The sequence below is a fragment of the Podarcis muralis genome, chromosome 9 (genome assembly GCF_964188315.1).
Source record: "Podarcis muralis chromosome 9, rPodMur119.hap1.1, whole genome shotgun sequence".
Lineage (NCBI taxonomy): Eukaryota > Metazoa > Chordata > Lepidosauria > Squamata > Lacertidae > Podarcis > Podarcis muralis.
The window spans coordinates 79,990,424-80,006,015 of NC_135663.1; the positions used below are offsets into that span (position 1 = coordinate 79,990,424).

The 15,592-nt window shown below is 41.6% G+C and overlaps 1 protein-coding gene across 1 annotated transcript in view; it reads right to left on the reverse strand.

The window, feature by feature from the left end:
* Positions 1–15,592, reverse strand: part of STX18 (syntaxin 18) — a 44,988-nt gene that overhangs the window by 2,740 nt on the left and 26,656 nt on the right. Inside the window, exons 2-9 of the mRNA XM_028744229.2 lie at positions 13,656–13,723; positions 12,527–12,642; positions 12,356–12,433; positions 11,122–11,188; positions 8,608–8,723; positions 4,560–4,648; positions 1,766–1,824; positions 643–712 (exon numbers count right to left, since the gene is read on the reverse strand). Of these exons, the coding sequence (XP_028600062.1) occupies positions 643–712; positions 1,766–1,824; positions 4,560–4,648; positions 8,608–8,723; positions 11,122–11,188; positions 12,356–12,433; positions 12,527–12,642; positions 13,656–13,723 (663 nt within the window). The remainder of the gene's footprint in view (positions 1–642; positions 713–1,765; positions 1,825–4,559; positions 4,649–8,607; positions 8,724–11,121; positions 11,189–12,355; positions 12,434–12,526; positions 12,643–13,655; positions 13,724–15,592) is intronic.

Below are 15,592 nucleotides of genomic sequence, written 5' to 3' on the forward strand. Positions count from 1 at the left end.
GTAGCAGCACCTTCAAACCTCATCACCCTTTTTCTCAGCCTGAAGCAAAGTTCTTAACCCAAGGTACTATTTCTGGGTTAGTGGAGTCTATAACCTGAAGCATCTGTAACCCGAGGTACCACTGTATGTGGAATGAGTTTTGAATAAATCAAACGGAGGAGGAGGGCACAAAATCTGCCCAATATACAATATTCTTTGGAATGAAACTATCCTTTTTTGTGAGGTCACTAGCCTCACTCACCTCACAAGAGTGCTTGTTGTGGGGGAGGAAGTGAAAGGAGATTGTGAGCCGCTTTGAGACTCTTTAGGGTAGTGATAAAGCGGGATATCAAATCCAAACTCCTCCTCCTCCTCCTCCTCCTCCTCCTCTTCTTCTTCTTCTTCTTCCTCCTCCTCCTCCTCCTCCTCCTCCCCCCAGCAATGCCCCTCAACATGTCCAGGACATGTTCCCAAAGCCCATTTGAGCTGCAGAATTCCCCTTCAGTGCAGTGGAGTCCCTATGGAACTCACATTTTATTCTTATACTATGCCTGCCATTTTGTGCTCAATCGCTCATTTTGCCTCTCTAACTGTAGCCTTTTTACCTACTGGAAAAATACTAGAATACAAAGAGCCAACCAACCACCTCCCTGTGGTATTTACCTGCTGTAAGACTTTTTCTGTGAATATCTCTTGAAGTCTAGATATTTCAACCACCTTCCCTTCAATTTGTCTATTTTAAAAAAAAATTAAAAGCCGTGTAAGTACAAACACTTTAAATTTCTTACAAACTTAAGTAAACATAATATGGAGCATTTCTTACGAATGGAGAATTGCAAGCCAAGCAAAGCAGATTAGCAAAAATAAATTTACCTCAGTAGATCACTAGCTAATGGCTTCTGTATTGTTGTGTAATAGAGAGAGAGAGAGAATAAAGTATCCCTATAACGTTAAAAGTGGCTAGATATGAAAAGGTTGAAGATAGCTGAAATGGGCAAGATGACCTATTTCTGATTCTGTATAAGGTGGTGTTAGTCAGAAAACTGTGTTGTCCAATTTATCAAAAAACTAGCAAACGTGAAGAGTGGTTCAAATTGGGCATAAGCTCATTAAAATGAATCCTTCAGCTCCACTGATCTAGCAGCAGATTTATGAAAAGAAACTGTGAAACTATATCTACATCTTGGCTGTGAAGCTCTGCTCCCTGCCTCGCAGACCCTTCCCCACCTAGAATGATAGAATTGTAGAGCTGGAAGGGACCACAAGAGTCATTTAGTACGACCCCCTGTGGTGCAGGAATCTTCTGCCCAACGTGGGGTTTGAATCCACGGCCTTGAGATTAGGGGCCATGACGGACTCCAGCTACAAAGGCTGAGGCTGCTGAAGAGGCCAGAGGCCATCCTGGCTGTGAGACCCGGAAGACCTGCTCCCTGCCTTGCAGGCCTTTCCCACCTGGCCGGAGAGGGCAAGGCTGACTCCAGCTGCAAAAGCTGAGGCTGCTGACCAGACTCGTGGGCTGGGGGGGTTCTGATGGTAGGGAGTTGTTGCTGTTGGTTTTTTCATATCTTTATTTTAGATCTTCTTGTGTTTTGTGTGGAAATCACAGAGTTTGGTAATTTGGGCAATTACTACTCTTGTCATGTTGTGGTTATGTATCTGTTTTCTTGTTGTGTGAGACCGTGAGCATGGAAAGGTGACATACAAATGTATGTATAAAGTATAAAGTGGATTGGAAAGCACATTCTATGTGCCGCAAGGGCAGGCGAGGGTGCGGGGAAGGCTGTACCTCACTTCATCAAACAGGCTGTTCATTTCTCCGACAAGGCGCTGGTTTTCCTGCTCGAACTGGATGGAGAAAGTTAACAATAATAACAACAATATGAGGCTTAAAGGTCATTCCACCCTCAAGCACACCCACAACCCACACCACAAAATAAACCACGAAATTTGATGTGCAGGGATTCAAAGCCTCTGGAAATGAAGCATTCACAAAGACGTTGGCAGCAATGACTGCTTATGAAGGCTGATAATTACCGTATTTTTCCATGTATGAGACTAGGTTTATTTACCAAAAAAATTAGGTTTAAAATTGGGGCTCGTCTTATACATGGGTAGTGCTGAGGGGTGTTTTCTTAATTTGGAGTCCCCCCAAAATAGGGGGCATATTATACATGGAAAAATACGGTATACCAGGAACCTGGGACTTTCTACCAGTCTGAGTAAGTTACACCATAGTCAATGTTGGGTTTTACAATGCTGAATTAGGCCCATTAATTTCTGAAAGGAGTAGTCAGGATTTTCACTGCTTTCCTATTTGAAGCAAAGTAACCTGTAATATAGAGAGCACTTTCACTTTTATGTTCCTTTGGAAAGACCCTTTAATCCTCAAAAACATATCCTAGATAAATGTAGCATTTGGAAAGCCTCTTGGACCAATAATCTATTACAAAGCAATCAAATAAACATGAAGTTGGACAGAACAGTATATACTCAAAATAATTTACATGATATAAACTGGAAATATGATTCTACAAGGCTCAAACACAGATTTTCTTAAGAGAAATAAGGTAAGTGGTTGCAAACTGATGATGTAATGTGATAACCTGTATAATGACACAAAGAGAGCCTGAGTTAGTTAACAGAGGCCGATATCCAACATTAGTTATACACAAAGTAGTTCCACTGATTTTAATGAATCTACTCAAAGGATATATTACCCAGAATAAAGTCCTTTATTACTGTTCCAGTACAGACATTTTTAAATGCAAAACAAATTATTTCCCTGAAAGAACAAAACAATAAAATGAAAGTAGCTTGGGAAAATTAGATAGAACAGAACAAGATTTTACTTTATCTAACTAAACACTGTGCCATGTTCTTATAAGAACTATAAAGTCCTTAATGTGTTAACAGGGGGTAAGGAAAATTCAAATTATCCCATAAAAATGTTTCGTAAACCAGCCTGCAGCCATTTTGGTTGCAATTTCCCCAAACACATTTTAATATAAAACTTCTGCAGTGTTTTCAATATTTCTTTCCATCTTAGCAGCTAGTTTAAATTAGCATAATTTTCATGAAATTGGACAGTCTAAGTTTCCTGATATAAAGGAGTATATAAAGGGAAGAAAGAAAAGGTTTGAAATCCACTTAGCTAATTAGCTGGATGCTTTAGAATTCAATTACATGACTGAAGAGAAAGAGCTTACAGGTATGATCTAGGCAGAGTGGAGCACTGCAAGACCACTGTATTTCAAAGATTAAAGGGCTTTCTTAATTCTTTCCTTGAAATCAATGAGACTTTGAAGTGTTACTGCAATCATGATAGGATGTATTGTGATTGTGTACAAAAATTGGATTTCCTCTCATTCACATGAGAACAAAGACCTTCAGTTTTAAACATCAAAATGGAGGCAGAAGATCACATGCAGAAAATGACTGAACACCTACCTATCTGAATTTCTGGTTAAAGGCATTGTAAGTAGAGATGTGGTTAAGCAACATGTATACTGATTTCATAAAGAGAATTAAGTCAAAATATGGTCATATGCTGCTGTATCTTACATCTCTTGAAAGACAAAACTCATGAACCAACGGACGTCTCCAGAATTATGGTCCCAAATAAGCAATCAGAAAAGGTAAGCAATTAAGTTTGAAGGGAAACTGGTGGCACTGTATCCCCTTCCTAGCCCCGAATGCCTATGTCCTCGGTCTAGCCCAGGCATAGGCAAACTCAGCCCTCCAGATGTTTTGGGACTACAACTCCCATGATTCCTAGGTAACAGGACCAGCGGTCAGGGATGATGGGAATTGTAGTCTCAAAACATCTGGAGGGCCGAGTTTGCCTATGCCTGCCTGGTCTAGCACAACCGCACCACATGAGGGAGGGGCCAGGTGAGCCGAAAGCAGCACTGATCCCTCTGATTTTGAGAGGCACTGAGCTTGAAATCCCATCATAATGCAACAATGGCATTGTGTGGCATGGAAGGCCCTTAAAATGTCCTTAAGTGATTTTTGTACCAGTGGATTCATAATAATATCCTCATTGTATACCAGGTATGGGGAACCTTTGGCTCTCTCAAAGTTGCTGGACTACAATTCCCATCCGTCCCAGCAAGCATGGCTAATGGCAATGGATGATGGGAGCTGTAATTAATCCACATCTGGAAGGCCAGAGGTAGTATGGAAAAGTAAGTATAAGAAATTACAGTATCTTCTTTGGGAAGTTTCTTTATGATTCTTAATGTTAGAATAGCTCCATCTGCTTGTGAACGGAAATAACTATTTATAGTAGAGATTTAAAGCAATAATTTAAAATCTTAAAGGGCAGTCTTAATTGCTGAAAAATACTTTCCCACGAACATAATGGCTTGACAACAATCACCTTCCCAATCATATGATTAAGAATTTTAAGCAGGTGCTGACATAAAGAATCAGAAAAGCGAACGCGCAGGGTGCATTTGTTAAAGCGTTGCTTAGCAGAAAAGGCAAATGACTCAGTGTACGCATTGGACTTATTTCAATATCTGTAGATATAGCTAGCTAGGGAGAAAGTCAACAAACTGGTAGAAAATACAACTTACCATTTGGATTTCTTCAGGTGAAAGCTCATCTTCTCCTTTGCCATCACCCCAAAGTCCAAAATTAGTGTGTTCATCTATCACATTCTTATCTGCAAAAGAAGAAACAAACTATGCTCAACATGTAGCCAAAAACTGCTAGACCTATTTAATATTATTCCTAGTTCAGCAATAACTGAACTATCCATAATTTTATTTGCCTCAATTTTAAAAGCCAGCTTTTAATTCCTGCCACCAGACTTCTTCCTCTTAATGGAGAGGTTGAGATGCTCATATTCTTAACTGATGCTGCACTTTCAGAAGCTTTAAAGCTGAGGTTGCCTCAAACTCTTTTGTGCCTGCTTGCAGAAATCAGGCAAAGGAAGGTGGGAGGGATAGAACCTTCACATTTTAAAAAAGGAATCAGCTGAGTGGCTGAATGTTCACAGTGCTTAAAAAGTTGTTTTAAAAGGGTGTTTAAAAAGCCGTTTTATGCTGTTCCCTGCAGCAGAGAATCATCCACATTCAATCAGCAGGCATTTCTAAATTATGCAAAAAAGGTACTTTTTAGAACATGCCCCAGAGCACTCCTGATATAATTAGTTGCCTACTTGCATTACATAAAGGAGGTTTTTGGGGATGAGTGACCCATGCTTACACTTCTACCCCCAAAAGAGGTACCTCTCTGGGAGAGTGGAATATTTTAGTGTAATGTAACATTCATATAGAAAAGCCCAAGCTGTTTTTGTTTGTTTTCCTTCAGACGGAATCCAGCGGCTTTCTGATATTTTCAACATTGGCAAAAAGTAACATCAGTTAAGGCAGGGAGAGGCAACCTCAGGCCCTGGGGCCGGATGCGGCCCAATCGCCTTCTCAATCCGGCCCACAGACGGTCCGGGAATCAGCGTGTTTTTACAAAAGTAGAATGTGTCCTTTTATTTAAAATGCACCTCTGGGTTATTTGTGGGGCATAGGAATTCGTTCAGTCTGGCCCCCCACATGGTTTGAGGGACGGTGGACCGGCCCACGGCTGAAAAAGGTTGCTGACCCCTGGGTTAAGGCACCAAACGCACCTGCTGGGATATAGTGTTAAAAGTCTCCATACTCAACTTAAGCATGTTGGCTGTTCAATTTTCCAAGGGGTACAAAACTAGATAGGGTACTGCTGCACTTTATTTTATGTTTGAAGCCTACCATTAGTTGTGAACATTATTTTCCTACCAAGTGAGTGAGATGTGTTTTGCTCAATTTGTACTTGTTTATATTCTTGCCTCTGAAAGTGTTTTCAATTAGACCGGCAATGTTGCCGTGTGAGATGCTCGCTTCTCTTGGGAAGCCTTTCAGGGGACTTCTGTTTAAAAACAATTCTGGTTGAGGTATTATACTGAAAGACACCTCCCACGTTAGGCTCTGTAACTAGGCATGGTGTCTGGAATTACTGTTCTCTTCTTAAAGGGCTGAAGAAGACAGATGAAACATTCTTGGAACAGTGACACTGGCATGGAAAGGGCCCCGGCCACATTAAATCAAAGCTACATTTCTTCTTTCAAGGGAGAAACAAGAGTCTCTCCACTGTGATTATATATTAACATAATATTCCATGGTTCTTTTATTATTATGTATTCATTTAAAAACTAATGATTCTTTATTTGCGTCAGCCATCGGCCATAGCAATAAAACAACAATACGATATATAAAGAATAAAAGTAAAAAGTCAATTATATAAAATACATTTTAGGGTTTTGAATGAACAGTCAAATATTTTGATTGCCCCAGCTAAAAACCTTGCAACCTTTGCTGTCACCTGCTCATCTTGATCTGCCAAGAGAAAGGACACTGTGGCAGTGGTTTCATTAATTCACACCCGGTTCCATATCTTTTGTTCCTACTTCCTGATATATATATATTTTTAAATATCCCTTCTGTTTACGCTTCAACAACAACAACATTATTTTATATCCCACTCTGGATGGCTCCCACCAAAAATAGTAAAAACACAATACAACATCAAACACTAAAAACTAAAAAACTTTCCCCCCAAATGCCAGATGTTTGATAGCTTTTTCCGGAAATGCCTTTTCCCCATCTCCCACCTTCTTGTGCAACCTTTACGAAATCTGATGACCCACCTGACTGAAGGAACTGGGAAGGGAAATGATGCTGGTTTGACAAGTAATAGGCTTTCCCTGTGTAAGGTACACACCGGTGCTGTGAACAGAATATCTGCTTATTATTCAGAAGCAGATAAACTATCTTGCATTAAATGGTACCAATTCTGCAAACTAAAGCTATGTTAGGTGAAGTACACAGCTCTGAAATCAGGCTGTTTTGTTTAACTGAAGGATATATTCATGTTCGCTTTAACTATATCCACACTTGGAACAAAAAGCCAATGTGGTTTTCATTTAAAAGTGCCAGCTATCACCTACAGCCCTATGCTTATTTACAATATTCACAAAACCAGAAAAAGTCAGCTTACAGAACTACAAACAGAGAAAGAGTGGGGAAGATTAATCTAACACACACAAGGACTTTTGCTTGCACAACAGGGCTTCCCCTGCTTCCCCTACATTACCCAAAATTGGCTGGGAGGGGACTGGGAGAACCCCCAAAAACAGCAAGGTGGGGAGAGGAGAGGGCCGCCTGGTCCACCTGGCAAGATGCAACGCTTGGCAGACAGAACGTTAATTCCACCCAGATCCCTTTATTAGCCCCTAGGAACCAATTAATTTTAAGTACTACCAGTGCCAGTGCTCTTATTGTTAGGCAACTGCAACTGGGATGAATATCAAGAAACAGGGGAAGGAGAGAGAGCTCACAGAGGCAGGTGCCCTTAGTCCCAGATTAGCTCTGGTCGCCATAGCAGCCTGTCTCCTACAGGAAACACAGGGGGAATGCAATTTTCACGTTTGCACACTTATTTATTTATTTATTTCAGAAAATTTCTACATTGCTTGATTGTAACGGAACCTCAGAGTGGTTTACAGATGACAGAACAGTAAAACCAAGAAAACATTCGCAACCCTACTTTTAAAAAATTACAAAAATTAAAATATTAAAACAGATTTCTAATTGAGGTAGGGTTGTCTGAACAAGGATGCTTTTAGCAAACACCGAAAAGGAGTACAGTGGTACCTCGGGTTACAAACTTAATTCGTTCCAGAGGTCCGTTCTTAACCCGAAACTGTTCTTAACCTGAGGCCCACATTTACTAATAGGGCCTACCCTGGTGCGTGATTTCTGTTCTCATCCTGGAGCAAAGTTTGTAACCCGAGGTACTACTTCCGGGTTAGCGGAGTTTGTGACCCGAAGCGTTCGTAACCCAAGGTACTACTGTACAGTGAAGGCACCTGCTTGATCTCAACAGAGAGGGAGTGTAAGTGCTGCCACACTAAACGATTAAGCTCTTTAAAATGTGGGATGGGTATTATATGGCCTATGTGGTGGTGCAAATTCACCCCACCAAAGCGGTCAAAGGGGCACATGTGGGGTAAGGCAATCTCATTGGTAAACTGGTCCCAAATTATTAAGGGTTTTGCGTACTAATAGCCACACCTTGAACCTGGCCCAGAAGCAGTCCTCTGAGCACACCGGTTCTATGCTGACAAGGCCTTGGGAGAGTTGCAGCACTCTGCACTAACGGCAGCTTCTGGATCAAGGGCAAGGGAAACCCCAGAGAGAGTGCACTGCAGAAGTCCAGTCTTGGAGGAGTAACCCAGTCTCTAGTGGATGCACTGTTTTCAGTCAGTTCAGGAAGGACTGAAATTATTCTAGTTGACCCATATGCTGCTGAAGCCCCATAGGAGAAACCATGCATCCCTGTCTGTAGAGTCTCCTTCTCCCTCACTCCCATGAGGTCTTTCAGGGAAGGCCAAAGTAGACATGTTTCTCCCTATGTCACGCTCTGGGCTCATTCACACTTCCATTTGTCCCATGATTTCCAGTAAACCCACTGTTTACTGCTGAATCAACAAATGCCAATCTGCAAAAAACCTGAGCAAATGCTCATCACATACAAACACACCACCCCTAAAAAGTGGAGCATGGAGACAGAACAGGACTGAAATATCACCTCTGTTGTCTTCACAAGTGAGTTTCTCTTCAGATTCTTCCGAAGTTGTCTGAGCAGTTCTTTCAGGAGAAGAAGTTACTTTGGATTTATCACCCTGTTCTGGCTCAAGCCTGGATCTAAATGAGCAAATACATCAACAATTAAGAGCAAGCAAACCAAGATCAAGTGCAGCTACAGGCTCATACCATGGTCCATTATGATGGAATAGCGCATCTCTCCCTTCAGCTGGAGGAAAGTTGGGGCAGGTCTATACACACAGCAGTTGGCACTGTGGTGCCATATGATAAGGCAGCAGATAAGATACACCTTCTCTTGCCTGCCTCTTTAACGTCAAGTTCCTTTCACGCAGTAAGAGCTAACAGTTGCTGCTCTGGTGGCATCTAGAACTTTGTATTTGCTTTCCACAAAGAGCCACGTACAGATCTTTAAAAATGATGCTTCTATTCTAGAATGAATTATGTGTCTGGAAATAGTGCTAAAATATGTATATTTTCTGTAATAAATTGCAGAACATAAGAAGCTGCCTTATATGGAACTAGACCATTAGTCCACATAGTTCAGTACTGTCTACACCAGTGTTCCTGCATTCCCAAATGTCGAAGAACTACAAGTCTCATCATCCCTAGCCTTGGGGATCCAAGGTTGAAGAACCATGGTCTACACTGATGAGCAAGAGATCTCCAGGCTTAAAGGCACAAGTCTTTCCCAGTCCTACCTGGGAAAGCAGGTGCTCTACACAACTGGTAAATAAACAGGCTCTGGAAGGTGCTGACCAATACTCAGTAATAATACATGGAAAATAAATAAATGTTGGAATGGAGAGATTTAACACTGCTTTGTTAAACATCTCCACCTTTGCGTTATGAATACTCAGAATAATTTTAAGACTTGTGGCATGTACAAAAGGCTTTTTAAAATAAAAAAATAGCAAGAGAGAAATTAAGTGTTGCCCTCCAGATTAAGTCCATGAGTGTGTGGGTGGAATCTAAATATCCAGAAGTTTTCGCTTCCTACTAATATGCCCAGATTTGATGGTTGCTCTATTAGGAAATACTTCCAGGTTGGAGAGGTTGTGGCCCTCAGAATCATTTCCCCTAAAACTCCTGTAAACATACACTTTAAAGCTACTAGTCTCAGTAAGGAAGAGAAACATGGTTCTTCTAACCGCAGTGGCTTGAATGACATGAGGCAAGAACGGCTAAGCATCCAGGCACACACATTTCCCCACATTAATACTTCACTTTGCTGCTGAATTAACACAGCAAACCTTTAGAAGAGTTTAATGAAACTAAGTTACTCTGAGAGCCTTACAGAATGACAAAGGCAAGATAAAAATGGAGAGAAGCAAACAAACAAAACCCTTGGAAGGTTGTTGTAAACCAACTCTACAAGAAAGTAAAAAGGAATTCAATGTTTGTGTCACACTCAAAACTGGAGAAAAAGTATGCGGGCGTGAGAAAGAGAGATGGAGGACGGAGAACGCCTTCTTGTGCAAGCTGCAGTAAGTGAAGCTATGGGTGGCTTATTGGGACCATGCAAATTCCTGGAGAGGAGTTTGCATCTGCATTGCTCCGCCCCAAACTTTTTTACTCCCATGTTGTACTCAACTAAACCAAGGTTTGTCTTAGGGCAGGGGGCTGGTCCACTGTCCCTCAGACTTTGTGGGGGGGCTGGACTATATTTTGGAAAAAAATGAACGCATTCCCACAAATAACCCAGAGATGCATTTTAAATAAAAGGACATATTCTACTCAGGTAAGCCACCACCCCGACTCTCCCCTCCCTTCTCCACAGCACTGGATGAGCCCTGGTGGCTGCTTCCCTGTGTCTTGCGAGCGGCAGGGGCTGGCGGTGGCGGGACGATGAGCGGTGCACAAAAGGGCTCTGGAGAGGGGCTGGCAGCAACAAAGCCCAAATTGAGCCTGCTTACAATGGCGGCCGCTTGAGCGCTAGCGCTGCTGCTGTTGTCACCAACAAAGCCCAGCCCCCTTCCTCCTCTAGGCAGGGCGGGGAAAAGCCAGGAGGAGGGAGGGAGGGAGGGAGGGAGGAGGCGCTGCCGGACGTGTGCACTGGCAAAGCCCGAACAATCAGATCCACACCAGATGGTCCTCAGGCCAGATCCAGAAGGCAACTGGGCCGGATCCAGCCCCTGGGCTTTAGTTTGCCTACCCATGTCTTAGGGTGTCATTCAAACCCAGGCTTGTGGTTAAGCTCTTTCCTTCAGCAGCAGCCAAGGTTTTGTTCTTGGCTATCATTTGTGGTTAGTGAGGAGAGAGCTTATACACAAGCTCAGATTCTGACGACATACTAAACCAAACCAAAGCAGTAAAGAAATAAAAAGAACTGGGGAGGAGCAAAGCACTTTTGTGCATCCCTTGTAAGGTGCAGTTTGGCTTTCTGAGGCATGTGAATGAAGAACATACCTATTTACTACAGAGACATTTCACCTGCTCACAAATTTAATGAGAATTCCAAAGAAAATCAAAAGCACAGATTTAAAGGAATATTACTTACAATCTTTTCTTATCAACTACTCGCTTGACCCGGATAGCCCTTTGTTCTGAATACAGCTTACACACTCCTTTATAGTTATGAAGATGCCATGTAAACAAGAGGAAAATGGTATACATTAACAAAAAAATGTCTTGCTAGATCAGGGACCACCCAGATGTACCTGTAAAACTCACAGGTTGAATATGATGGATGTCTGACTGACAATATACCACCTCTGTAGTATATGTTACCTCTTTGATATAGCATAACATAGAGGATCAATTTTTAAGTTCTTAGAGCTAATAGTCATTGGTAGACATGTTCTCACTATACCTAATAAATGGATTTTATCGAAGTTGTGTGTTCTGAACTTTACTACCAATCAATTTGATTGAATAGGCATGAATTATAATTTTTTATTAAGAGAAAAGTAGTCTGCACAGAATAAAGTTCACTTCACATTGTTCATAACTTTATAAAATTCATATTATGTGCCCCCCTTGTTGTTTCCTAACAAAAGGAATAGATAACACTGCAGGGTAGTTGAAAGCTACATTAAGCTTCAGTCTAACCTGCATCCCACAGCAGGGGTTCAAAACTATGAGGGGCTGTAGTTTACCACTGTTGACCTACAGTATTTAGTATTAACTACACTTCAGGATGTCATGAACCACTCTAATCTAGCAAAAGAGTGCTGTCCCAACCTCCAGGGTGATCCATACCAGTGATAATGCTCCACCAGGTTTAAGGGTTCAATATTCTTACTTCAAACCTATTCTGACTTTAAGGCTTCTAGTGTTAACACAAAAAAAGTATTTTTCTCCCTCTTTAAGTATCTACTGCTTGCAACTCCCCAACAATTCTGTAATATTTTTGATGGGCTTGTTAATTTCAGTGGACTTGTTAGGGATACCCATAGGAGTTAACGTAAACTCTTCTCCTGTTAGCTTTCCTTCCAAAGTCAGTTTGAAATCTGCTTTGCTTTTTGAAAACCAGTTGACTTGTGTGCATTGAAATTCAAGGTTCCAGTTGCCCACAAATGTTACTTGGGACATAACATATCTATAACTTTCCTCCCTACACCACTGCCTTATTGTCACCCGGCAACTCTGGCTGTCTAGCTGTCCCAGCAATGGAAACAGGGAAGCACTTATAAAAAGGCTACTCCGATGCACAGCATTTTGGTCTAAGCTTAAAGAAAATAATTATGGCTAGACACAATAAAAAATACCACAAGTTCAAGAAAAATATATACTTTTTAGATAGTCTCCAATGAAATCTAGGACAGCTTCTCTGTGCTGCTTCACTTGTGGGGAATGGATGTCCTTGTGTGCTAAAAACAAAAAACAAACACAAAAGCATTACGCTTTGCACATAAACGCTTTAAACATCTGGCACAACTCACACATTATTTTAATCAATTTACCTTCTGTTCTGAGTTGCTGAATTGCATCAGCACATGTTCTCATAAAGATCTGGGCATCCTGGTCAATCTGGTCTCGCTCGGTGTCTGTCATCCGCACATACTCAGACATGACATGGCTGGGGAAACAGTCAGCGTTGTTAATATTATTTTAGCACACTCTGCTTCTGTTTCCTTAAGTCCACTGCAACTAGTGTCAGGGTACTGCTCCCACACTAGTTACCTCTTCTCATAAAATAAATACCACTATTAAATCCAAAAGATGAACACTGCCACCTGGTGATGTGGTTTAACCATTCTAACACATGACTAAAAAGAATTAAAGAGATATTATTTCTTATTTTTATCCATAAGCCGCCTTGAGTCCCTGTCAGTGGAAAAAACAGTGTATGTGTGTTTTCAAAAGATATTTTCCCTTCCACTATGGAAACCATCAGCTTTTTCTTCCACACTTCAAGCAGTTGTCTTTCATCTCTGCTTGGGCACATCTGCACTTAGATATTCAAATGTGAAAAAATCTTTTGATTTTCCTTCAACATTCCATTTCTTATTCCTCTTTTACTATCTTACCTGGACCACAAGTTTTTTTTAAATAATGAACACTGGTTTTTGACTGAAGTGACTGTTAAGTTCAAAGAACTTTCCTTCATGAGCAAGGCAGCACCTCTACACTACAGGCTGTGGCACGAAGCCGAAAAGGGAAGCAGGCCACAGACTTCCTCGGCAGTGATGCGAGGTGGCGGCAGCTAGCTTGGTTGTCCCCCAGATTCCATGTGCAGGCTTCATCCCTAAAGTGGCTGTGGTCTTTTGGCTGGAGCTGGTGGCAGCAACTTCCTAGTGCATAGGCTGTGGGTATGTACTGGAATCCATGCATCCACAGCCATCTCAATCATTCACAACAGGTTCCAAAACTTCTTTTCATTAAACAAACACAACTTTCTTTTTTACCACAACCTTTTATTCTTCCTGTTCAGAGGGAAACCAATTTAACATTCTTTGACTATGAGCACAGGTTCAGAAATCAGAGTGGAAATTTAGCACAAGAGCTTTCCACAAAGGGAGAAGGCATCAGTCCATGAATGTTTCCCTTCTTCACCACCCACCCACCCACTGTTCCTATTGCAATACTTACCTGTAGGCATTAATATAATCTTTCCTGTGCTGCAGAAGAAAATCTTTCAGTTTCCCAATGTTATTGACCTGAATAAAATAAAAAAAGCAAAATGTAAATATTGGATTTAAAAATGAAAGGGAAAAGAAAAGAAAAGCATTTTATGTGCCCAAGGTATGATGCTTGGACATCAAATGCAAGGTGAGGGCTATTTACAAAGAGCACTCAAATTGCACTGATGAACTAATTCCAGCAAGGAAGACCAACTTAGGACTACCTTCTGTCAACCACTGCCAGACCCACGAGGAACTGGAAGTCCAGTTTTGCTAAAGGTGTTTATTTTCCAGATTAGAACAGTACATAAGGCAAGTCACAGGTTGCAAGAATCAGCCGTTACATGAGAGGGCAAAGGCATAGCTAGGCACGAGCTAAGATGTTGAACCAAGAAGTGGCATGCCCCACCCTCCCCAGCATGCTCAAAATCAAATCCCCAAGATCTTCCTACTCCTCCTCAGGGTCAGACCACGACCTCCATGACACTTCCACAGGACTCAGGAAAATCTTAGGCACTGTGCTGGAAAATAAGGACTGTGGCGGAGAAGCGACAGAAAATAGCCACTGCTCCCAGATCAAGCAAGACCGGTAGAAACAGGCAGGTATGATGTGGCCCTGACTAAAGCAGCCACCGAATTTCAAGCCAGCCTCAGTTCAGAATGGGGCGATCAATCTTTCGGTCTGATAAATCCAAATAGAATATGCCTCTGAGCTCAAAAAAGGTTGTTGGGAGAGAGCAGGGGTTGAAAAGGCAACAAAAATAGGTGTCGTCTAGCTAAATTCCCTTCGAATCCCCGCAATGGGGTGAGCTCCCGTTGCTCAGTCCCTGCTCCTGCCAACTTAGCAGTTCAAAAGCATGTCAAAGTGCAAGTAGATAAATAGGTACCGCTCCAGCGGGAAGGTAAACGGCGTTTCCGTGTGCTGCTCTGGTTCGCCAGAAGCGGCTTAGTCATGCTGGCCACATGACCCAGAAGCTGTATGCCGGGTCCCTCGGCCAATAAAGCGAGATGAGCGCTGCAACCCCAGAGTCGTCCGCGACTGGACCTAATGGTCAGGGGTCCCTTTACCTTTAGCTAAAGTCTTTTGTGCTAAAGCAGAAGACAGCAGAAAGAGTGTGGCACCCCTAGAAGTGATATCTCTCAGCTGGTTAAATAGGGCTGCCTCCCCTTTTTTGTAATGCTGTTTATTATTATTTCATTTCAGGATGCATATAAAACGGAGAGAACCATTATAACAATAGATGAAAATTAAAAGATGAAAAACACAACTATAAAATAGGCATGTAGAATGAGTAGTTGCACATCTTAAAATAACGAAATCTGAGTAAAGATTAGGACTGCTTCCTTCTGAGTCTCAGAAAGCAGTCTTTAATGGAATGGCACCAAAGATACTCTTTGCCAGAAGGAAAGCTTTTATAGATTTAGCAGAAATACACAACCTCCTGCACACAACAGGGATATCCACTAGATGGCAACAAAGATTTCAGCATGCTGATGTCTTGAGATACTATGTTCATCTCTCTGCGACTTTTGCTTAGTTTGTAGTTTGAAGATGCTGTATCTGTAGGCCTGCAAGCATCACTTTTTCTTTGAGGGGGGGAGGCAGAGATGAAAGAACCCAATCATATCATGTTAAAAGTAACAGAACAAATACTTTATCTTTTTTGATAAGGCAGTTAAAACTTCTGTCTTCTGTTAACAGTGACAGGAGACAAGCAAAGCATTTTTATCTGAAGCCTTCAGTAACTGGGGTACAGGCATACTCATTTGACTTTGGAGTTTTCTCTATTATTCAAAGGGATATATAATTTTTAATTAAAGCAGACTTAAATACAACAGGAAGACACAAGGAACAATACTTTCAATGAGCTGCATGTCTTGCCAAAATATTTTGATGGTGGGCAG